The following is a 24733-nucleotide window of genomic DNA, read 5'->3' on the forward strand; positions in this document are numbered from 1 at the left end:
AGCTTGTCCTCGAAAAGGAAACTAGGAAATACAGAACTTCTCTTTTTTTCTCCTCTCAATTGCACTTAGGCCAGTCTCAATGAGACTCAATGAGAGTTTCATGGGAATTTCATGTGCATTAAATAAGCTAATATGACATAGTTTAAATAAAGAGAGATGAAAATAGTTTCATGCATGGGGATGAAACTTATTTACACTGTTTGCAATACCAGAGTGTCTTGGAAACAGAGCCATGAAACTCCCGTTAAGAATGGCCTTAGCGCCAGAGATCATTTTGAAAAGAAACAAACAAACTGAAATGCAATACTATTGTAGAACTTTTATTACCATATACCCTATCACACATGTGGTAGGAAGAGACCATCATTATATTCGAAGAAGAAATATATTCCGCAATCCACAATGTAATAAAAATAGCAAATCATCGAGAAAGGGCTGATCAATAAGAATCCTGTCAAGGGTTCATATAACTGTCATCTGCTATGCAGAGCCAAAAAAACATCTCTTTAGGGTTTGCTACCAGGTCAATAAATTGAGTATGCAAATTTCTCCCATATACAACTAAAGTTGCATAAGCACATTCCTTCTGAAACAGTAATGCTGAAAACAAACTTTTTATTTGAATGGTTGAATCTACAAGTTATACAGTTTGTTTCCAGAATCTGATCGATCTATCGTTTCCACAAATAACAAAAACTGGCTCAACTGGGGAGTGGTCGAGCCATCTAGGAGCACCAGTGCTGCCAGAGGGCAATCTTGCAACCTTTTCAGCAGTAAGTGCATCCCAGACGACAACCTGAAGAGTGAAGTATCATAGTTAAGCTATATTTCCCTGCTGAAATACAAATACATATACTGTTCTCAAATTGGAATGTACCTCATTGTTTTGTTCATCAACTGATAGCACGTATTCCTCGGTTTCATTGAAGACAGCCTGGATAGTAAGAACAGTTATTATCATATTTATTGTTTATCATAGCAAAGTTAGGTATGTTGTTATCCTTAGCTGCAAGCTCAAACCAGCCTATTGTCGAATTAAAAATATTGCAATATTTTGTTTCCTAAATTATTTCACACTGTGTATACATTGACACACAAAAAAAAAAACGGAATCTGGGTCTCAGATTCCCCGGTACAGCAAAAATCGTGTATATATGACACACGAGTAAATTTAAATCAGAAAAAAACTAACCTGACAACGAAATTGTCTGCGAATGGCTCCTGCATATTGCTTCACAAGTCGTCCAGTGCCAACTTCCCATAACTTGACACAAGAATCTTTCCCACAAGATAGGACGTACCTGAAAGAATACAGTAAACTTCATAACAGATAACCAAAATACAGTGCGCAGTTTTATCAAATCCATGAACATTATCTAAACATGTAGTTCGGGTAGTCAAAGTGCACTACATCAGATTCTTTAGATCAATTTTATATGCAAGTACATTCACACTGTATATAACCACATAAACACTAGGCCTTTCAGAAGAAGTCTCAAAAGTGCTTATAGGCAGGTTAGTTGTTTAGTGGTGAAACATTAGGGCTAAGGAGAAAGAGCTGTTAGTTGCTATTCGTGTGATAAAGTTAAGACCTGTCTGAAACACAGGAAATTCACCAGGACATGCTACAAATCATTCAGAATTACTACAAGATTCTCACATTCCAAACAGGGTTTGAGGTAGTTACTGTCTTGAGTCAAACATACAGCATATGCCTGTCTCTCTGTTCTTCAAACCAAACAATAACTGGATCTTATCTTGAGGGAAGAGCACCTTAGACAGACTGGTAGCTCGCTTACCTCTCATCTTTGGTGAAAATTGCGCTAGTAGCTTCTGCGGATCCATGTGCTCCAATAATAGGTCGAACACATTCAGCAGATACTCCATCCCAAATGCGCAAAGAACCATCTTTAGAAGCAGTAACATACAAGCTCCCAGTACAAGAGTAGCGTACCTGGCAGCGACATCAGTAAGCACGGCTAGCGGAGTAAAATTAACCTTTGATGAGAATATAACCAATGCAATATAATGCTTGTGAATCAGAAGGAAAGAGAAAAGCTACCTGGTTAATGGGAGAACTAGAATCCTGTGCATTTGCTGATAAGTAGCATGTAAAAGTATTTATATCATATAAATGAGCAACTGGGTGATCAGTCCCTGCAAATAACTTTATCAGTGTCACTTGCTTCCACGATATTCATCAATATATGAAAAATGAGTTATTTTTTTTTAAAAAAATCATATGTGGATGAAAATATTTGACTATAAGAAAGAAGAAAATTCCATAAGATATGCTTGCAGTATTTTTCAAATGCCCAAGAGATAGGAACTGATGATCCAGGAACGAAATCCAAATTCATGGGCCTGAATATCAAATTGTTTTGGTGAAATAATTAAATTACTTTACAGATAACAACTGAAAGCATGTTAACAACTTATAATGCATAAAAATCAGAGCAAAACAAAATGATGTCAGAAATCAAGAATCAGTTAATAACAGCAGAAGTAGAAATTAAATTTAAATTTAGTGAAACGATCATAGTACCTGCTAAAAGGTAATCCCCACAAGGATGAAAACATACAGATCTAACATTATGAGTATCCTGCCAAGCATTAACAATTGAGCCTGGTTAAATGCAATGAACACACCATTTTACATGATATATAGATAGATTAGGTTGCTAAAATTTACAACCTGAATAACTCTGAATGCTTTCCTCGCATTGGTTTTTGAGAAATCAAAGAATCTGTTGAGCAATTTTTTTTCATGTACAAAACAATAACACAGATAGCAATTAATACCACAAAAAAAATCCTAAAAAATAAGAATCATGCTTAATCCCAGTATGAGCATTTCAAATAGACAATTTAACAGAAAGGAGTGTAGACATTAAGGATAAGCATACTTTATTGTATTGTCTTTTGCAGCTGATATCAGTATTGGACTCTCAGGATGAAAATCCAGACCATTGATGGCCTGCAAGAAATCAATCATATTTATGAGCACAGTGGTAATTCGAGCGATGGGAAATAAAGTAAGCAACTAGTGAAAAATGGAGTTGTTTACTAAAAAATTGAATACCATGTCAATGCTCCAAACAGCTCAGTAAGCAAATATCTAACTATAAACTGCATGTGCTAGGTGTGCATCCAGTGTGCTAAATGTGAGTTGAGCATGTGTATATAAGTGTGGTGGCAGGTGGATTTGATCTACCCATGCATTTCAGTCTTTATATAATGCAATGATATGCAGCTCTCCGCATATTCAAGGAAAAAAATATTGCAGGAGACCTAACTCAGGAGCAATCTTGTGGAAGTGTTGAAAAGAGTCTCATGACCTTGAACAGTAAATAAACTGGCATATATGAACAATACATGCTCACCTGTGTGTGATCATAAAATGTGCGAATCACAGGCCTGGCAGGACCATCTTTGGAGTCCCCTACCATAGTCTGCTTAATTTTAGCAACCTGCAAGAGAGAGCAATAGTGAGTTGCAAGTTGCAACTAAGTACAAAACAGCACAAGCCCACCTAGCACTCGACAAGTTTACCTCAAAAAACTTAATGGATGTATCAGCACTCCCAGTTGCAAAATACTTTCCATCAGGACTAAATTTCGCGCACCGGGCAGCGCTCTACAGAAAAAGTACAATGGTAACTTGATAATAAGCCAATGAACATCAGTGAAATATATGGCTGGGTCAATCTCAAGTTATATACATAATCATGGTACTGTGACAAGTGCAAAATGTGCAAGAATAGTAGTAAATATCCAGATAAGCAGGAGACTGACACAGAAGTTGTTTCAAGTGGTAAATTAGCAAGGGAAAATTGGAATCATACGCACCTTATGGTCAGAGACATGCTTCACCTCGTGCTTGGGGACGCTCTTGGATGAGCCCTTGACATCCTGCATACTGCACAGCACAGCACCGGCGTCAACACTCCTCACCAATCACGGTTCAGCACCAGAAAAAACACTGCCACTAGGCAACGCCACGGGCGCGCAAGGTTGGGGTTTACCTGAAATCCACGGCACTGGAGCCGAGCGGCTGCACCACCCCACCGAACCCGGCGGAGTCGAATGCGGAAGCGGCGGCTCCTCCTCCGCGCTCCGCCGCGAGGCCCTGCGAACCAACAGTGAGGGTTTAGGCCCGTGCAGAACAAATCCTAGGCAGGAGGAAGGGGAGAGTGGGGGAACCTTGGCCACGAGACGTAGGAGTTGATTGGCGGGGACGGATTCCGCGGCGGAGATGGGGGTCATGGTGGCGGCGGCGACGGCTGCTGCGGCCTGCCCGAGGTTCTGGCTACGGAGGTGCGCCACGATGAGCGCGTTCACCTGCCGCAGCAGCTTCACCTCCTGCACCGCCTCGTTCATTGCTTCGTTCTCGTCGCTTCGATTCGCCACCCTCCGAAGGCCGAACAAATCCTTGGATGGCGGCGGATTCAGTTGTGGCTGGACGGAAGCTGAAGAAGACTAGTAGCAAGCTCCTGTCATTTCTTCGAGTATTCAAGGATGTCGATCCTGTTGTAAAAAAAAAATGTCGATCCTCTTACATGTGGATCCCGTCGACGTCTCAGGAAATGACAATCAACCTGTTCGCTGACGCTAAAATTTAGCTTATACTGACGCTTATGCTAAAATATTATAAGAAAAAAATATTATTTCATAAATGAAAAGTAGTTCTGAATAACCTAAAGTGAACTGAGCCAATATTTATAGTGGAAAATCCCAATAAAAGAACAATTTAAAATGGATGGCTTTGAAGAAATTACAAAATTTATATTCATCATGTGAAACTTATATAGTGCTAAAACATTTATCCTAAAATATAGGAGAAGTGATCTTATTTTGATTCGAAGAAAATGCGTTTGTTGCCTCCACCGCAATCGCAAACCCATTTCCCAAAATCAGCGACTTCGCTCACCTGAACGCTCAGTTGAGTGTAGTTTGAGCACCATACTAAACGCATAAATGAACGCCCATTTGAGCGTAGTTCGAGCACCAAACTAACTAGGACTAGTGATTAGTCCAACTAGCTAGGTTCTATGGACAGTGAACTAACAACTAGTTAGAGGTTTTGGCTAATTGTTAGACCAACCACACCTGTTTGGATCCTCAAATGCTAAACTTTAGCCAACTAATTGGTCCATGAGATCCGAACAGGCTCTAAACGCATAGATGCATAAATGCCCAGGACACCCAAACGGCATCATACCAGCAAGATAGCAATGAACATAATAAAGGATCAAACGAATGGGTTATCCTCTCTCAGAAAGGGTTTCCCAGTTTGCTTAAGCATGATACTATGATTTGCTTCTCAGTGAATATGGGAGCAGCAACGTGTTTGACATTTTTGCATTCCAAGGGCAAAAAGATAATTGAAACCGCATGAAAAGAGAAGTCAAAACAGCATCTCCTGGAAACATTGTTCCATGTCATTACAACTGGTCTCAATCATCCAGCCTCGCAAAAAGCCTTCACGTATAAAAGAATGAGAAGTGTGTACATCTGATCTCGTTTATACTCATCTAAAATAATCTGCCTAATCCATATTCAGCATAAGAGGCAAAAGTTTGTAAGGACTATTGTCTAGCATCAAATGAAGTCTTTAACACCATCAAACATCCATGTTTAATGCTTTCACCTATGTCAGCAAGAACTGAAGCTTCCAGTGGTGTCACTGTTATCGACATACAGTACAGCATTATTTCACTTCTAATACAAAACTTCCAGAATTGTAGGAATTGCATTCGAGTTTAAGGCAGCTCAACAGTCAGACCTCTTCAACTTTAGCACACAAGCGCTCTGTGGGAAAACAAAAGAAATTACAGTAAGAACAACAAAATCGTCTGAGTGCAGGTCACAAAATTACCAAAACTAATTATACCTTGTTCTCTAAATAAATTTTAATGTACAAAAATAAACTTATATGAAATAGATCTTTAATCATGACAACTTTGGTAATGCCCATCCATTCATTAAAAATAAGAAATCAGAATCAGTGGTTTTATTCACGACACGCTAATGCCATGTTTACAAAGGACTAATTGGTTTCTTTCACAACGGTCATATCCACAGGTGGACCAGATTGTTGCAAGCACAAGGCTGCTATTTGCTACTTGCATGTGCCAATTGTTCAACATCCAGCCAGTCTACAGGAAATAATGTGCGCTCCTTGGCATTAACAGAAGCAGGTTTCTTGTATGGTGATAGCTTTACTCGGAAAATATAGAAAAGTTACAGGCTGCAACTTGAGTCAAAATTTTCATTGCACATGGGATTTATGATACAACTTACAAAAGCAGTGTACTGGAGATGCCAACTGACCTGAATGACGCCATTTTAACTAAATTCTAAATGAGAAGTACCAGGGTACTTAAAATTAACCTGCATGGGATGCGGTAATATATGACACTACATATGCATGTGCATTCGATACAGTGATTTGCGAACCAGGAGCATAAGTATACATTTGACGAGGGAAGACGAAACATACTCAGGTACTCGTAGCATACTATCATTGAGGTACCCCAAGCTGATGAGCTGAAAAATCTTGGACCCAACCCTCTGTACAAACCTTTCCATCCATCTTCAGCAATCAACCTTTTAACAACTTCCCCGGCTTTTGGCTTATTTTCATTATCCATAACCTAAATGACAAGAAACAAAACTCAGTGTAATCATCTGTAGCAACAAATGCAGAGGGAGGGAGGGAGAGCACAACTGTCAAAATATAGGGTTGTGGCTTGTGAGAACTTTCAGTGTTGGTAGTTGTAATATCAGTTTACCACTACAAACTTAACATGTGATATTTGGAGATATGTGAAGCATGTTGTAAAAATGCATGACACATCCCTGGCATACTTTAGTCAGTTTGAAAGTGCTAACTTTTGTTACTCAATATAAATAATGAGGTCATAGATATCAAGTTTTCCCAATGGAAGTTCCCTTTTTTTGACCTCATAACAGAAACCATGACAAATTATCATAGTATGTCAGCTGTAAACATAGAAGTATATATTATTTAATATAGACAGCATTCCAGTCTTAGCACCTCAATAGCCCGCCATTGGAGGAAATATATCAGTATGAAAAAAACATTTAGGTATTCAAGTCCGACATCGAATATACTTCCAAAACAAAATATCCATTCCCCTAAACTTAGTGGCATTGCATTGGTAAGGAATCAAATTATAGCAAATGAGCAGCATAAATGTAAAGACAAGAATCATTAGTCACAAGGGTAAGCCTCACAAAATATACCCACACAACTCAAATTACAAGAGTAATCAGAAAACAGAATGCCACACAGTACCTGTAGCCTGGTCTTGATTGTATCTATGGGAGTCGTAACAAAAGAGGTCACGGCACCAGCAAAAACTCCCCCTGATGCTTGAACACCAACTAGTTTCAATTGGCTAGGAGCCTCTTCTTTGTCATGCAAATGGCCAAGAGCACTGCTCCAATATGTAAAGAGCATAATAGTTAACTATTTTGGCTAAGTTAACAACACAAGAAATATTATCTTTCAACCATCAACCACAAAGAAATAAACTAACAAAAGGTACTGATTCCAGTAAACTTTCATACATGCTCTTAACAGCATTAACAACACACTAAGAGTTTCAATTTAGTTTTGCAGAGTGCATGGAACTATATGTGGTTTTGTGTAGTTACTTCATCATATTGCTTCAAGTTGGTAATTAAGTTCTCTAAGCTGCCAGAGACTAGAAATACAACAACAACATAGCCTTTCAGTCCCAAGCAAGTTGCGGTAGGCTAAAATTGAAACCCACCAAGAGCCCAAGTCATGGTTCATGCACTTCAATAGCTGCTTTCCAAGCACTCTTATTCAAACATAGATCTCTAGGTATATTCCAAGCTTTCAAATCTCTTTTTATTGCCTCCCTCATATCAATTTCGGTCTACCTCTACCTCTCCCCAAATTATTAACTTGGTTTAGGACTCCACAGTGCACTGGTGCCTCTGGAGGTCTCCTTTGGACATGGCCAAACCACCTCAACCGATGTTGAACAAGCTTTTCTTCAATTGACGCTACCCCTAGGCGATCACGTATATCATCGTTCCGAACTCGGTCCATTCTTGTGTGACCCCAAATCCATCGCAACATACGCATTTCTGCAACACTCAGTCGTTGAACACGTCGAATCTTTGTAGGCCAACATTCTACTCTATACAACATAGCCGGTCCAATCGCCGGTCTATAAAACTTGCCTTTTCCTTAATAGCCTTTTGCACATCTTTATTCTACCACCAAGTGTCTTTCGAGTCGCATCCACTCCCTTTGGTTACTCCAAGCACCTCTGAAGCAACCTTCCGAACGCATGTCGCCATCTTCTCCCACATGCTGTTTGCATCGCCTTCATCCTTCCAAGGGCCCTCTTTAATGACCTTTTCCTTAAAGACCTTTGATGCCTCCCCTTCTAATTTCCACCACTTCGTTCTAACAACCCTAGCTTGTTTGTTCCCACGAGCTTGCACCAAAAAGCGGAAAGTCAGCCACCACCAGCTTGTGTTAAGCGACCACATATTCTCCAGGTATCACCTTACAGTCCACGCATGTTCGTTTATCCCTCCTTGTAAGGACAAAGTCGATTTGACTAGAGCACTAGCCGCTACTAAGATATTTACACGCCTCCTAACCGCTGTGTCCACTAACTCTCTTAACTTACCCGTAAGGGACCCTACATTCCAGCTACCTAAACAGATCCTAGTTGGCTCGACTAGCTTCCTTACCCTTCGCACCCGCCGAGGTTGGTGTGAAGACCCTTGCTCATTTTGCACCACACCCGGGCGCCGATGTGGCGCGCCACTAAGGATGTCAGAGACTAGAAATATGTAAGATTATATTTCCACTTTTGGTCAGTTATCCAACTTATCCTTCTGATTATTTTTATTTTTATCTGTAAAGAAAATGTGAATTGATCGCTACGATAAATCTAATCAGACCAACACAGCACAGATGCATTCTTGTTTTCTAAAAAAATATATACATATTGACATGGAAGAACAAGTATCAGAAAACAAAATTGCAATTATACTACAGTTTGGGCATCAAAATGGGACAGATGGGAAATACCAATTCAAATAACTATTAAGTAGAAATGTATTACTGGTCTTTTTCTCGTAAACATTACATAGTGCACAGGGCTGAGAGGAACATAACGATGAACCAATCAGATAAGCTAACCTCCAAATTATGCGCTGGCTGGAACCATAACTCGCCCACCACACAGCACTGGATGGTGCGTAGGTCATAACAGACAGTCCAAATCCTCTGTACAGCCCCCTAATACCATCAGCCTTTATGACCTTTCGAGCAACATCTATTCCACCTTTGTATCTGGCATTACCAGAATATCCTTGAACCATCAATTTCTGGCTAATCTGAAACATTCCAATGCACAACACAATGAACACAGTAGTCTAGTGTTGTAATTAACATTTAACAGCAACATATTCTAAGATATTTTTTCTCTATACAACATCACATAGAAGGCACATGAGAGGCATACCACATCAATTGGAACAAAAATAGCCTGTGAACATGTAGACGCCAACAGACCGGCAAGGCCATTGGCAAAGGCGGCCCGCACCGGCTCCGACAGCTTGAAGGGCTCAACAAGCTTGAGTGAGGCTGCTTTGGTTGTCTCAAGCGCCGTGAGGAAGATGATCCTAGTTGGTACAGCCCCAATGATAACGGTAGCAAACCCCCGGTACAGCCCTGGCACGCCGTCCACCTTGAGGATGTTCTTGAAGGTAGCCAGCGCGTTCCTGCTCATGGCATCCCCAGAGGCAACCTGCATCCGGGTCTTGACCACCGAGACAGGGTACAGCGCCACGGTGACGCCGCTGAACATGCCTGCGCCCACCACATAGAGTTTGGTCTTGTCGAGGCTGCAACATTTCAGCACCACGATTTGAGAACGGTAACACAATCAGAAACAACGGAATAAGCTATGAATCCCCAAATTGCGCCTCGTCCAGGAGGATGAACAGCCATGTCAAATCCTCAAACCACAATTCCTAATCCTATAAGGCGGTAAAGCCAATTCGGAATAGGGCGGAGGACACAGTTCAACGATCGGAGCTAAATCTCTAGGAGACTAGGACCGCGAGAAAGGGGGAAATCGGCACGAAATGGAAACCTAAGGAATTACAAGACGGGCGGTTGCTTACTTGTCCCAGTTGATCTCCGTCTGGTGGAGCGACGGGATCTTGACGGCCCTAGAGGTTGTATCCATGGCCGCGCCGCTCAAATCCTTCCCTCCACCAATCCGCGACCCCGAGGTGAGAACCGAAGGCGGCGCCGGAGGCGTGGCGCGGACTCGACTCGGCAAGAATGGCGGCCGGGCGGCCGGGCGTGCTGCTGTGGCTGGCTTCCCTCCCCCCCGTTTTCCCTCCCCACTTTTCGTGCTCTTTTTGTCCACAACAACTCAAGCAAGAATGGCGGTCAGAGCATGTGCTCCTCGCCTCTTCCGTTTTGTTGGAGGGCGTCGCCGCGTCGATGGCGTCACGCCAGCCGGCAAGCATATCTGAATACTTACCAACTAGAGATAAACGAGAAAATTACTATAATAGGACGTGAAAGAATAGATCGATGACTTCGCTAAAACGATATTGATATTTTGTTTTTATATGATATTTAACCTTTTTAATCACTTTTCTTATTTCAAATACATGTATTTTGTGATGGAAGGACCATATTACCCTTGTGCGTGGGTTGCCTGCCTGCCGCCGCCTGGCCGGGGAAGGCTGAGCGTGAAGAGCAGCCGCGGCGGCCTGCGCGCTAGCGAGGTGGCGCCGAGCGCGCCATGTCGGAGAGCACGACGAGCACCCATGGTGGTACGCGCTCTTCCTCCTCACTGTAGCCACAAGCTCGTCTCGCTTGACTCCGACGACGATGCTTTCGATGGTGACTGCGACGAGGAGGAGGTGGCGGTACAGCTCGCCGCATAGCGCCAGCAAGCTCTGGCCGAGAGCCTGAGCGCGGCTGAGCCGCAGCCGCCGCGTGCTCCGTGCCCTGCCCTGCTGTTATCTTGATAACGGCATCATGACATCGTGCCTATGTTATATACTTCCTTTTTTCTCTTGAAATATAAAACCAAAAATACATAAATACATTTAGTCATCCTCGTCACTACGACCAATGCTCGTCACCACGTTTCGTTTCATCTTCATCTTCCGATGTTTCGTCTGACAGGTGTGTGGGCTGCCTGGTGGCTGCCGCCGCCGCCTGGCTTGGGCAGGCTGGCTGGCTGCTCCCGCCGCCGCCTGGCCTAGCTGGCTGGCACGCTTGCCGCCGCCGCCGGGTATGTCACACATTATTAAAATTCATAAAAATATAGTAAAAATTTCAAGAAAATTAGAGTAAAATTCTAGGCATATAACACAATATTAAGTACACATGAATTCATGTCATATCATAATATTGTTCCAAATAAGATTCAAGTCATATCAAATAAATCATGAGTTTACATTTTATCACAGCTAAAATAATTCATCTAATGTGCAGCTTTCTCTTCGGAGTCATCTTTTTTGGTGCTGTCGCTGTAGGTATCCTCACGGGACAAGTGTTGTCGGTTTGTGAAGATGTGCCCTCTCCTAATAACATCGCAAGCTTGCTGCACATAAATACGATACCACAATTAGATTGTATGGAAAGAATTAGTGTACGATAAATGTGTTAATATTCCTTACCTTCTTGTGACCCTTCAAAACAAAGCAAAAAATCAATGAGATTGATATTAATTTACATAACAAGTTGAATTAATAAAATAATAAAAAAATTATTCACCTCCACAGTGGCTGGGCCTTTTTGTTTAGTGCCATTTACCCTCCAAGGACAAGGGCAATCTTCATCACCGGACTTGCAAAAACCCTATATCTCGTCTTATATGACTTCTCTACTCCTAAATCGAACTCCTTATTGATGGCAAATTGCCGCACTGCCAGCTTGAACTCCTCCATTGTTAGGTACAGTGTTCCTACCTCCATTGATGTGTTGTTCTTATCATATGAAATAACCATCTCACCTGGTACGACATCACTAGTAGGAATGGCAGCACCATTAGTATCTTGCCCAATCTCATTATCATTCCCCTTTTCATCCATTCGGCAATGAAAGTCTTGTGCAGGTATATTTGTTGTGCCCTTCTCTGTCAAGCCTAAAAGCTCACAAATCTGTGACTCACTCATAAGTGCAATACGACCTTCGTCATCATGTGTCTCCACTATTTGTATCATATCCCAATCAACTCTTTTCATATTTTCCACATTATCTACTTGGGACCTAAACAAGTGAAATCAACTTTAACTAATATGTACTACTTTCGTGGTAAAAAACAAACAGAAAGCATACAAGCATATATACCTTTACACTTCAAGAACAATAATGTTGCACTCTACTACCGGAAGAGGAGTAGTTGGAAGCAGCGATCTCGCTAGGGCTAGAGCAGTGGACATGCCTTTTGCCGGCTCGTCCAGACCTTTTGCTGGACCTTCTACTTGCAAAAATGAGGCATAAATTAATTAGATAGTAGCAGTGCGTGCATATTTTTATTTAGCAGGAGGCAAATGCAGAAGCACCAAACGCGGGTGTTTTGAGCAATTGTAGCAAACCATCCTAGAGTAATGCCTCCACATAGCTAACAACTTTTTATTCCAACTTGGAAACAACATTAATATAACCCACCAGATAGAAATATGAAGAAAACAGTGCATGCAAAAATCACAGACTTAATTTGGAGAGCTTGCAACATAAGACATCATCTCAACATGTGTATCAACTGAATACGCAAAATGATGTCATCAAGAATCTTTTTAGAACATGAATTTATCATTCCCTTATAGTTCTAATTTATTACCGTTGGTAATGCTCCACTATGAGTCAGGATGTTTGCTAAAAGAATAAAGTTCTAACACCTGATTGCTAAAGGCGACAAGTACTATTACCTTGTATTACAATGAGAAGCCATTTAGATGTAACTGATTTATTAACAAATTAATTGTTCTCCCAAAATTATGGAGGGTTGCAATTGCAGACATGGCTCAATCAGATCAAAGTCAAACTATTTACCCAATGCTTACTTTTGTACATGATGTTGGGGGTACCAATGCTCAGTGTGAAAACAAAAACATAACGGAAGACACATACGTGTACACATGTGGATAGGAATATCCACATCAGCTCTGTAATCCAACAGATCCCCAGCAGCTTGTCTTAACGGATCTGTATCTGCAACAAAATGTTTAGGTGATGGGATCAAAGAATCTTTGCACGTGAGACAGAAGAGAGAGAAGGGAACGACTAAATCGGGGAGCCAAGTGCAAACGCACGCAACGGCGGACGGACCGAGGCACAGGCGGCTAGACTAGGGCCGGCCAACGTGGCCACGCCTGAGGGCAGTGAGGTAAGGGCAGAGGTGGCCAATGGCCCTTCTGGATCTAGTGGGGGCGAGTTCGTCTCCTCCATGGGTGGCGCGTCAAGGAGGATTGGGCGGGCGACGGCGGTCAGATGAAACATCGGAAGATGAAATGAAACATCGGACTCATGCAAAAGGATACGTAAGGTCAGAAGGGTAAAAGAGTCAATTAAGGAGCAAAATACATATATTTTGATTACCAAAGTCAAGAAATACACCAAATGTCATCTAAAACAAAGTGCCAACGTTTCAAGTGTTGTTTTAGCGAAGTCGACGATTGGAGTCCTATAATAGCGAAGCCCATTGTTTCGTGTCCTATAATAGCAATTTTCTTGAGATAAACATAGAATCCTAGAAATATAATAGGTTTAGTTCTAATATTCCACCGTGAGTAAACTTAAGCCGCTTTATATAACGAACATAGCTAGCAGCCTAGGGGCCTGTTCGCTTGAACTTATCAGCTGGCTTATCAGCTAGAATCTACAGTATTTTTCTCTCACAACAAAATAGCTTCAGCCGGCTTACCAACCGGCTTTAATACCAGCCGAACAGACCCTAGCGCTTAAGCAGTTCTAATAATTTTCCACAAGGTATCTAGTATAACATGGTTTCTACTACACTTGGTCTCTCTTTCTCTCTCAAAACCCCCCACCCTACCCCACCCCATGAGCCACCGCTGCCCACCTCATGAATGCTAACCTCAACTTTGTCGCCCAAGAACCCCCCCCCCCCCCTCTCCCCTCATTCGCCTATGTTTTGCCGCCTACCTGGAGAGCCTAGATGCTGTCATCCTTGCATATTTGGACGGTCGGGACCTACTAGAACACTCCTATATGAGTGGGACACCCATTGCCACTCCCCACAACATTGAGCGACTCTCTCTCCCATCGAGGGCTAGCCATGGACGGGACCCATCATGCCATGGTCAGGATCCATGTGCGACACCCAATGCCATACAACCCCCCTGCAATCTGCCCTTGGTAGATCTAGGGCCTGTTTGGTTCCTTAGGACTAGAGACTAGGGACTACACAGGGACTAAATTGTAGTCCCTCATGCTATTTGGTTTAAGGGATTAATCTGCTGCACAAAGACCATGATACCCCTATTCAATACACAAATCAGCTGGGGACTGTACCCCTGTTCCTGTGCTACTTTTTCTGGCCGCGTTGCTTGCTTTGCCTTGGCACGCTGCTTTGCTTTTCCTTGCCGCGTTGCCGATAGGCTTTTCTTTCCCCAAATCATTCATATATTCAAAATAGTGTTCATGCAGTTCATAAATATTCAATATTACAAATCATCAGACCTACGATCTCCTAAATAAACCATTAGCTATCCAATCCCGAAACTGATTCATATTTTGATCTTCATCCCCTTGACGTATATGTCGTCTATTTCCTTGAGAAGAAGATGATGCTTTAGCCATTGGAACGTAGTTTTCATCTTGGTCACACATATCAAAGTCTATATCCGCTAAAGCACTCTCTCGAATGAAATTATGAACGGCCATGCAAGCCATAATTATTTGGCTTTGCTTTGCCATTGGATAACTCGGCAAATCTAACAATATCCTCCACTTCATCTTCAAAACTCCAAAAGACCGCTCAATGACATTTCAAAGTGAAGAATGTGAATAATTAAAGAGCTCCTTTTTACCTCTTGGCATTGGTCCTTGTCGAAACTCCTAGAGATGATACTTTGTTCCCTTGTACGGTGCAAGATAACTTGTTCGGTTTGGGTAACCTGAGTCTACGAGATAAAACTTCCCTATATAACATGGAATTAAGACATAAATGCAGTTGCAGACTTGCAGCATGAAAATTGACGTGCACAAGTACCTGAAGCACCCACCAATATATATAAGATAAAATAAAAATTATTAACAGTTATCTGACATCAAGCATACTAGAATGCTGGCAAGGTGGCATATATAAGAAACTGGAGAGTGGACATAAAACTGAATAGCTGGTCTATAGCTCATTAAAAGGCATAGGAGTAGTTAGCAAAGGCAATAAGAAATGTGTTCAAGTTCCCTAATAAACAGCAATAAGTAAAGCTTGTTGTCCTGATCAAACTTGTCCATGATTCCACTCATCATGTTCAGCAAAGGTGTCTTGCTTTTCCTGGGTGGACGGTCGCCTGACTTGCATTTCTTGGATGGACTCTTGGCTGTAGTGGCACTGCTGCTTGCCCTCTTGCGGTTGGAACTACTCACTGGACTGTTCCCAAACACATCTGCATCACTTCCTGCAGGACTCCAAGCAGCAGCCCTAGAAACCTCAATCGCGTCATCCCCTACAACATCATATGCTTGCTGTCCAGGGATGCATGAAGATGACCCATCTACTGTCACACCTTGTAACATCTCAATTAGAAGGTGCAAGTAAGCAGGATTGCCCGACTGAAATTTCTTACACTTTGCTTGTCCCTAAAATGCACAGATGAAGAACACAAATGATTAGATCACATCACAGCGAGCAAGGTGCATGGTCTAGGTGAAACCAAAGCAGTAAGTACCTTTGTGTTGTTGGTCCACCATTCAGGCGATGCATCAATTGTACCATTAGGTTTTCGGCCTAACCCTGTGTTTTGATTAAGCTTCAACCAGAACTGGTATATTGTCTTGCAATTTTTTACTCGGTTCTTCATGCATTTGGTGTCATGCCAGACATTAGTGATGTGGTAATATTTTTTTTCGAAATTCGTTGTAACCTCTAGTGGTCATTGTCCCATTATTTCAATTCCCTTTTCTCATTCGCTCAATAAAAAGTTCACAGAAATAGTATATGTTTTGGTCACTCCAATGTGCATTGTCATAATCCTTCTATAACAGAAAAAGATGGCATCACATATCTAGAATGCGGTAAAACTCAACTGTAAATTGGTGTACAAAATGCAGACAAATAAGAGGTACTTGAGGCTTCAACTGATTGAAATAACAGTCACATACTACTTCACATGAAGACAATAAACTAAAACTTTAAAAAGGTAATGCTACTATAAAAAGTAGTCTAACTCTAACTACACAAGTAGCATGGCAATAAATTTAATCTTTCTAATTAACATCATTCATGTGTGTAGTACCTAAACTCTAAGGATACCTGTGCAGCAATACTCAAATATGTTGAATGGAAATGCTCCTAGTTAAAATAAATATGATTGAGGTAACTACATAAGTAGCATGAAACTAGCAGCAAAGGTACGTACCACTGACCAGTTTAATGAAATGCCCCACCGTCTTTGTGAGGCCTCTCAGTGATTGCTCAAGCTCGAGTTGAATTTGTTAATGAAAATGGTTATACTGACCACATGCCCATTGTTGAAATATGTTTGTTATATAAATCTAAGCACATGTCCATGCCAATGACGATTGATTATATTATGAGGATTTCTCTATACCAAGCACATGTCTATGCTTATGATGGTTGTTTTTAATCTGAGCATTGATCCATTGCCAATGGTGTCTTCTTACTTCTTAGCACTATCCATTTCCTATGATGTCAGTGTCGATGATAACTATATTTAATCTGAGTGTTTTCTCTCATCTATGATGGCACTTAGACTAAGGTTATGATGACTTAATATATTAATTGGACTGAGGCTACGATCATGTGCAATGATGATAAAACCATAAGTTGTAGTAACTATTACTGAGGCTACAGACATGTGTGCTATGGTCATGTGTTGTTATCTTTTTGGTTATTTTTTAAGCTTTCTTTTATAAATTATTTTGTTCCCCTCTATTTTTTAATCTACAGCAAAGGCTTTAAGCCTGCTTGTACAAAGAACTACATTTGGGAAGCTGAGCTCAACATGTACATTGCTTAACAATGTACATTAGTAAAAAGGGACTATATCTAGAAATGATGTTGCTGAATTTCATTTGTAGGAAAAATAATCGCTATAGGTAGAGTGTCAATTGATTTTGATGGAATATACAGAATGCTTAAAAAAGGCATCTATAGATATTTGTTTCAGAAAAAAAAAGTTAAAAATAACTTTTAAAATTGGCTCGGCAACAACAACAAAGGTGGACTGAGTCTCGCTCTCAAGGTCATGCATGACAGGGCTCTAGAATTCAGTATATACACAATGTTGTTCCAGCTTTGTTTCAATGTTCGCTATAATCACCAAAATTGCTGTGCTCGAGGGAGTTCCTTCCTTTTCTCTGTGTTCTCTGCAGTTAATCAGTTGTTGCAGATTCCACAGTCACGATTAGTGAGTGAGTGTGCGTTGCAGCCCAGTAGTTAAGAAGGAGCACCACACAGTGGTCCTGTGATGCCACAACCTGCTCCATCCATGAGCATGCTTTGGGAATGCACCAACTGCTTGGTGGGTTAGCAGACAGCGGAACTAGGTTTTTCATTGTAGTTGTTGTTCCAAATCACGAACACTTATGATGATTCAAAGTTCTCACCAATTATATAACCCATTCTGATAACTGGGGATCAAAATCATGAAAATAGGTGTTTGTCTTTTTATGATACAGAGAGAACTTGGCACATGACCATGTTTCCAAGTTGTTATTAATTGTCTTAATCTATTAGAAATGCCCATGTATTTATTGGAAATGGCTAGATACTGTTCAACTGACTTTGATAGCATCAGAGTTGATTACAATGTTGGTCCTCCTTAAAATATTACGTGTGCACAGTAAAAAGTAATGACATATGATGTTGCATGCTAGCAAGTATGATTATTAAACCACATTGATCTCCGAATAATAAATAGTTTCATTATTGAGGTAATTTTTATCATGTCAAGGATAAAGAACATTATATAGATTTAGTTTGGCCATATAACTTGAATAATAACTCTTGTTCAGTGAGTTACCATTACCACTTACCACATGCCAAAAGACTATAAATTGGAGTTCACTAGCCTAGCCTCAACAAGTCTATGCAATTCATATCTAAAAGGATGCCCATAACTAGATAGTGCTTCCCAAGCCTGAAAGGTGCTCAAGTTCATGTCTTAGGCTTGAACCACTGTAAAAACTTTTGGTCCCTCTTTTGGAACAGGGTGTAAGTAATAGTTGTTTTCCAAACACTCCTATCTATGCAATGGTTGTGTATTATTTATAAATATATTAAACTTTATAAGAATACATCATGTTTGAAGGGCAACCTAATTTACTTAAATGTATAGGCAACCATGGCATGGTATGTAGTGCATGTTGGTCACATGCCTAGGATTTATCAAACCTAGGAAGATTGCTATGCTCAAGTCAATCGCTACTCTGGTAATTTGCACAAAAAATACAACACAGAAGTTGAAGCTTTGAGGGCCTACTATAGTCATCCGGCCTACCTTGCAAACCATGGGCAACCGGCCTACTATGGTCCAATGAATACAAACCATGGCCATCCGCTAGCACTAGAGATTGAAGAGAAGCCACCCGTCGAAGATGTGAAGATTAGGAGAATTGCTCCTTAGTCTTGGAAAGATGTCATGCTTTTATTTATGGTTGTGGTCATTGCTTTTCTTATTTGGAAGTTGATGTAGGCTTAGATTCGTAGAACAGTAGATGGACTTTGTTGTATGTGGTCAATCAAACAATGAATTTGTTCTAGGTGAACATATGCTATTATTTGACTTTGTTGTGTGTGGACTTATTATTAGACTTTGCATTAAACATATTATATATATATATAATATGAACATATTATCGGGTTCATAAACCTGGGGTCCCTCGGGGACTAGCTTCCACGCCAAGGCTCGGTTCATGAGTCTAGAACGATAGGCCAGAAGGGTGGCCCAATCACCGACTGGAAGGACTGGCCAAAGAGGAATAGCGCACTCTCATCGACTGCTTTGGCCCACCTCTCCGACTGGAGCGTTCGCTTTGACTCCAGCCACCACCGGATAGCCTCTCTGATCAGAAGGCCTGGCCCAAAACACTACTTCTAGCTTTGACCCTACGTCTCCGACCAGGGATCGCAGGAACCCTGCTCACCGCTCTTCTCTGACCAGCGCACTCAGAGCCGACTAGAGCCATCCGACCGGGGACGCCCGCTCGGTAGGAACCAGAAGACTTGCGGAGAAAGGCAAAGACAAGGCTCACACGTCAAAACCACTGTACCAAGGACTATACCCTACACGAAATAGTACTCTGCAGCCACCCTGACACAAATAGTATTATAGGCGCCGACATCTCCCTCTACGATATTGTAGGGGCTGCTAAACCTCTCGTTTGGTAAGGCCCCCCATGTGTCTCTAGGCATCGATAGCGGTATGGGCACCAGGATTTACCATACCGGGTGAACATAGCGAGACTCCTCACATGCCTTTAGGCATCAAATAGTATTTGTAGGTACCGATGTCCACCATCCCTAAAAAAGGCAGCATGACCTCCCATGTGCATCTGACATTTTACAGTGACAGCAACAGTGTTGTAGGCGCCAACCACTATCTTATACCCGTCGGTGTGGGCAACAAGGCTCGGAAGGCGTGGGCAATAAGGCTCGGTAGCATACGTACCCTCACCCTCTCACTTGTAAAGCCGTCCCCTTAATCTATAAAGGGGGGTGCTTGCTCCAACAAGGAGGACCAATTCTAGTAGGCGAGAGTTCCTTAGATCGATAGCTCACAACCACAGAACCACCAGGTTCAGACCTCAAGCACCCGCTTGAACACTTAGCTCATAGCAAAGTTCCTATCACTCTTGGCCCTTCCGACTAGAGCCGACCGGACCTCTTGTACACCCCCTCTTTCTCCTTCCCATTTGTAACCCCACTGCAAACTTCGAGCACCTAGGCTCAGGAATAAAGTCACCGACCGACCCCGACTGGACGTAGGGCATGTTGCCTAAACCAATATAAATCCAATGTCATTGAGTGTTAGACCACCTCCGATCACAACGTACAGTAAAACTATAAATATTCACTAGTTGGTCACTTTTTGCATCGGCAATTGGCGCCATCCATGGGGAGGATGCTGTATGTTCAACACTTTTTGATCATCAGATGGCCCACTTTTCCGCCACCCTCGCCGTGGCGGGCTCGAGCAATACGATTCGCTTTGGCTCGCTAAAATTTCCCGCACTCTCACCCGCTGGGATGCGGGTTCCACCTGTCTTTGAGCCATCCTAGGCCTTCCTCTTTGGAAGCCTAAACTTCATCGCCGACCAGCTCGGCGTGCTACATCTCCATGAGGAGGCTCGTGTCCCAGCACCCGTCGAAGGAGCGCCCTCCATCAACTCCGGGACGCATGGTTTCGACGACGTGGCATCTGTGCTTCTTTCTAAGCAAACTCTCTGCTCAAACCCCGTTGTAAGCAATATGCATACTATTATTTACTCTTTGCTTACTATCTCCCACCGATCACCTAGATGGACTGTATCACCCACACCACAAGCACTATATGACTAGTTCCCCTATAGCCTTGCGTCTTCCATGGATGCATACGCCTAGGGGCTTCGAAGGATGCCTGTGTCGCCCCCTCTCACATCTGAATTCATGGGAATGGCGAGCTATGCTCCCACCTGTTTCCATGACCTCATGGATGACGATGGCGAGAGTGACGGCTCCAGCATCGGTGACATGGCACCTAGCCACTATCTGTCCTAGGAGTGTGCCATAGCGGACCCTCCGGGACACCCATCGGTGGAAGCAGAGTCCTCACGGACTCACACCTCTCTGGACCCTCATGCGGAGACCCCCGAGCTCACACTTGAGCATGGGGAGGAACTATGACAATGGTGGCTACATCAGCCACCAACTGCGCCGACACGTCTGGCGCGCCACACTGTGCCCCACGCACATAGACTGACAAACAGCGTCCGGGGGTGCACCCATTAGGTCCAGCACAACACCATGGATAGGGGGGACGATCCCCCGCACTTCGCTCGAGCGAACCAGAACATCACTGCCGTGGCAATGCTTCTGTGTGGCCTGTCCGAGCCAAACGACTCTCATGAGCAGGTGATCCACCAGAACCTCTGGGCTCTAGTGGAGGCCGCTGTAACATCCCGCCTCTACAAGGTCGGGCCCGCTTACATCTGGCTACTTTTCTAGGACATAGACTGTCCTCACAGACCCACATAAGTCTTTTCTACACACTTTGTCCTCGCTCGTGCACGCACGCCCGGCGCTCCACACTATGCCCCACGCACATAGACCGACAAGCAGTGCCCGGGGGTGCACCCATTAGGTCTAGCACAACACCATGGATAGGGGGAACAATCCCCCGCACTTCACTCAGGTGAACCAAAACATCGCCGCCGCGGCAATGCTTCAGCGTGGCCTGTCCGAGCCAAACGGCCCTCATGAGCAGGCGATCCACCAGAACCTTCGGGCTCTAGTGGAGATCGTTGTCACATCCTGCCTCTACAAGGCCGAGCCCGCTTATATCTGGCTGCTTTTCTAGGATATAGACTGCCCTCATAGACCTACATAAGTCTTTTCTACACACTTTGTCCTCGCTCGTGCGCACTCGGGAAAGATTTCCCGATCGGTCACCCATCTTGAAATTGCTCTAGGCCAAGCACGCTTAACCTCAGAGTTCTTTAAAGATGGGCTTTTGGAAAAGAAGTTGCAACTTATTGGTATGGGTATCCTATTAATCATGTTAAGCCCTGGGCCAGGATGTTACATCCTCACCCCCTTAAGAGACCGACGTCCTTGTTGGTCAATCCCAAGCCAGGAACGTCCCCTCTTGGCCACATCCGTGTGTCCAGTGCCAGCACATGTGTCATGCTGTATGACCACTCTAGGACCACTCTAGCCATATGCACCATGCCTACGCAACTATGACACACATGCCTATGAAACTACGAGAGTCGGCTCTAATATCATTCTGTAATGTCCCGCCTCTACAAGGTCAGGCCCGCTTACATCTGGCTGCTTTTATAGGACATAGACTGCACTCACAAACACACACAAGTCTTTTCTGCACACTTTATCCTCACTCGTGCGCACCCAGGAAAGATTTGTCGATCAGTCACCCATCTTGAAATTGCTCTAGGCCAAGCACGCTTAACCTCAGAGTTCTTTAGAGATGGGCTTCCAGAAAAGAAGTTATAACTTGTTGGTATGAGTATCCTATTAATCCTGTTAAGCCCTGGGCCGGGATGTTACAACCACCGCCATTCAACAAGCGGAGTGCTCCATATCGTGATGCCAATACGCATCCTCGCTCTCCGCTAGGGGAACGAGAACATGGCAGATGGGTCACTCCACCTGATAGCCGCTACAATCACCAAGTGCGGCATAGGAGGCCACACTGGCACCTCATCTTGACCCAGCGACCGCTCTGCACCGACTGCCTATATTCGCATGGCTCGGACCGAACCGAGACACATGTAGCAGCGACCGGAATCCTAGCCCTAATGGCCCGGGACCGCAGACATTTGTCCAAAACCCCCCAACAAACGCCGCTCCCACCACGCTACGACGAAGGCTGGGGCAAGGGCAAGGCCAAGCGCTGGGATCAGGACGAAGGCCCCTCCACGCAGAGGGGGAAAAAGAATAGAAAGAATCACCGCCGACCGGCCAACTCCACATTGGTCGCCATGGCTGATCATTCGGGCACGCAGCCCTAGCAGGGCCCTTTCGGCCACTTCCACGAGCTCATGGAGAGCCATGCACCAACCATGACTACCTTGTAAAACACCTCTACAAGGACTGCCAGCTCCTCAAGCACCTTCTACGGCAGGCCGGCAAAGGCAAGGAGGCAGCAACCAAGAAAGGGGCGTAGCGGGCTAGGACATGTACCGACCGAAGGACGACAACGACGCCCATCTCCCTGAACTACTAGAACAGCTATGTCATTTTTCCTAAGCCTCAATCTTACCATTGTTTACTTAGTATATGCTCCTACAAAAGCACCCTGACCCAAACACTTTTTGGCCTGGGGCACTCAGGGGCTCCACTAGGGTACACTACTATCATTGTGCATAAATGACTACCTTCCTGTTTTGTTTACATATGGTTGAATTCCTTTCTACCCAACTAATGGGATAGTTTGTTCCTTAGTTTTGCTTTACGTAGATTTGCTTTAAAAACATCCTAACCGATCGCACCCCGCCTTTCCCTACGGTTACGAGCAGCCGAGCCTCGTGGGCCACGCCCTGGGCTCCCAAGGTCGCGGCCAACAGGACAAATGGGCAGGTACGAGAAAGAAAGAATAAAAAACAAAATTATGCTAAGGGAAAACTAAGGAATGAAAGGGAATAGGCTCCCCTGAATGGAGCAATTCCATCACAAAAAAACAAAACCAACTATAGTCATTAAGCACACAGTAATATTTACATGGGGGCTCCCCACAAACTTAAACTTCTACCTTCACTAAACTACTTATATTTTGCAAGCTATTGCACCAGCCTGGCAGCATCTGCTATCGGAGCAACCGACCAAGGAGCAGGCTGCTCACTCCTCGGTGGCATGACATTCGGCTTGGTTGGGGCTGAGGCAACGTTCACCTCTGACCCAGGCTCCACGCCATCTACAGACTAGGCAGCGTCTTCTCCGCGCATGCTTCTGGCCATGTCTTCACAGCGAACGTCCATCACCCACTGGGCAGAGACTTGCTCCGCCACCGACCTTGCATGTGGCAGCAAGCCCTCCCCGATCGACTAGATGTCCTCCATGCTCAAGCCTTTAGCATACCCGCTATAGATGGCGGCGAAGTCCAGGTTCAGATGGTGCGTCGCCACCGATGTCAGCACCCCTGATGCCCCGTAGAATAGCCCACTCCTGATAAAGTCCTGAACCGCATCCGAGACCTCCACCAGCTGGACCATAAGTGCGCTAGTGCTGGGCACCGACCCGAAGATGTCCGAGACGACAAGCTAGGCAACATTGTGGATCTGGTCAAGATCCCCCTCGAGAGCACATCACTCTTCATAGGGCCTGGCCAGTTCCTCCACATTCCAGCTGACGGTCACCTTGATCGTTTCTAGGTCCCGCTCCAGCGTCTTCACCTTTCCACCCAGCTTTGAGAGAAGAGCGATAAGCTCAGAAACAGGTTGAAGGAAAAAACCAACAACAAAGAACAGAAAAAGCACATACCAATGTGGAAGTTCTCAAGGATGGAGAGATCCTCCGCCTGCTAGGCCGCCTGCTCGCGTAGCTGGGCACTCGCGTCCTCCGTCTCCATCACCCGGCCCTGAAGTGCGAGCACCTTCTGGTCCGCATCTGACTAGGACCTCCGCTCTACCTCCAGGGCTTTCCATGCTGACTCTACGGCAGCCCGCTCCAACGCCAAAGCGCTCCGCTCTGGATCAAGGGCTGCTAAGACCTCTTGAAGCATAGCCTCGGTGTTCACCAAGGATGCCCACAACCCCG

At 43.8% G+C, this 24733-nt stretch overlaps 1 protein-coding gene across 1 annotated transcript; it reads right to left on the reverse strand.

Annotated features, from left to right (window-relative positions):
• Positions 1-598: 598 nt before the first annotated feature.
• On the reverse strand, positions 599-10469 carry LOC136517621 (cleavage stimulation factor subunit 50-like). Its single transcript, XM_066511248.1, has 17 exons — positions 10206-10469; positions 9542-9923; positions 9217-9413; positions 7321-7462; positions 6546-6655; positions 4697-4723; positions 3849-3945; positions 3553-3636; positions 3384-3470; positions 2907-2977; positions 2696-2747; positions 2546-2603; positions 2063-2157; positions 1800-1954; positions 1193-1301; positions 878-934; positions 599-796 (listed from the first exon to the last, which is right to left on the reverse strand). Exons 1-17 carry the CDS (start codon positions 10268-10270, stop codon positions 641-643), a joined length of 1944 nt encoding a protein of 647 aa, XP_066367345.1. The 5' UTR covers positions 10271-10469; the 3' UTR covers positions 599-640.
• Positions 10470-24733: the final 14264 nt, after the last annotated feature.

Source organism: Miscanthus floridulus, chromosome 2, assembly GCF_019320115.1.
Source record: "Miscanthus floridulus cultivar M001 chromosome 2, ASM1932011v1, whole genome shotgun sequence".
Classification (NCBI taxonomy): Eukaryota; Viridiplantae; Streptophyta; class Magnoliopsida; order Poales; family Poaceae; genus Miscanthus; species Miscanthus floridulus.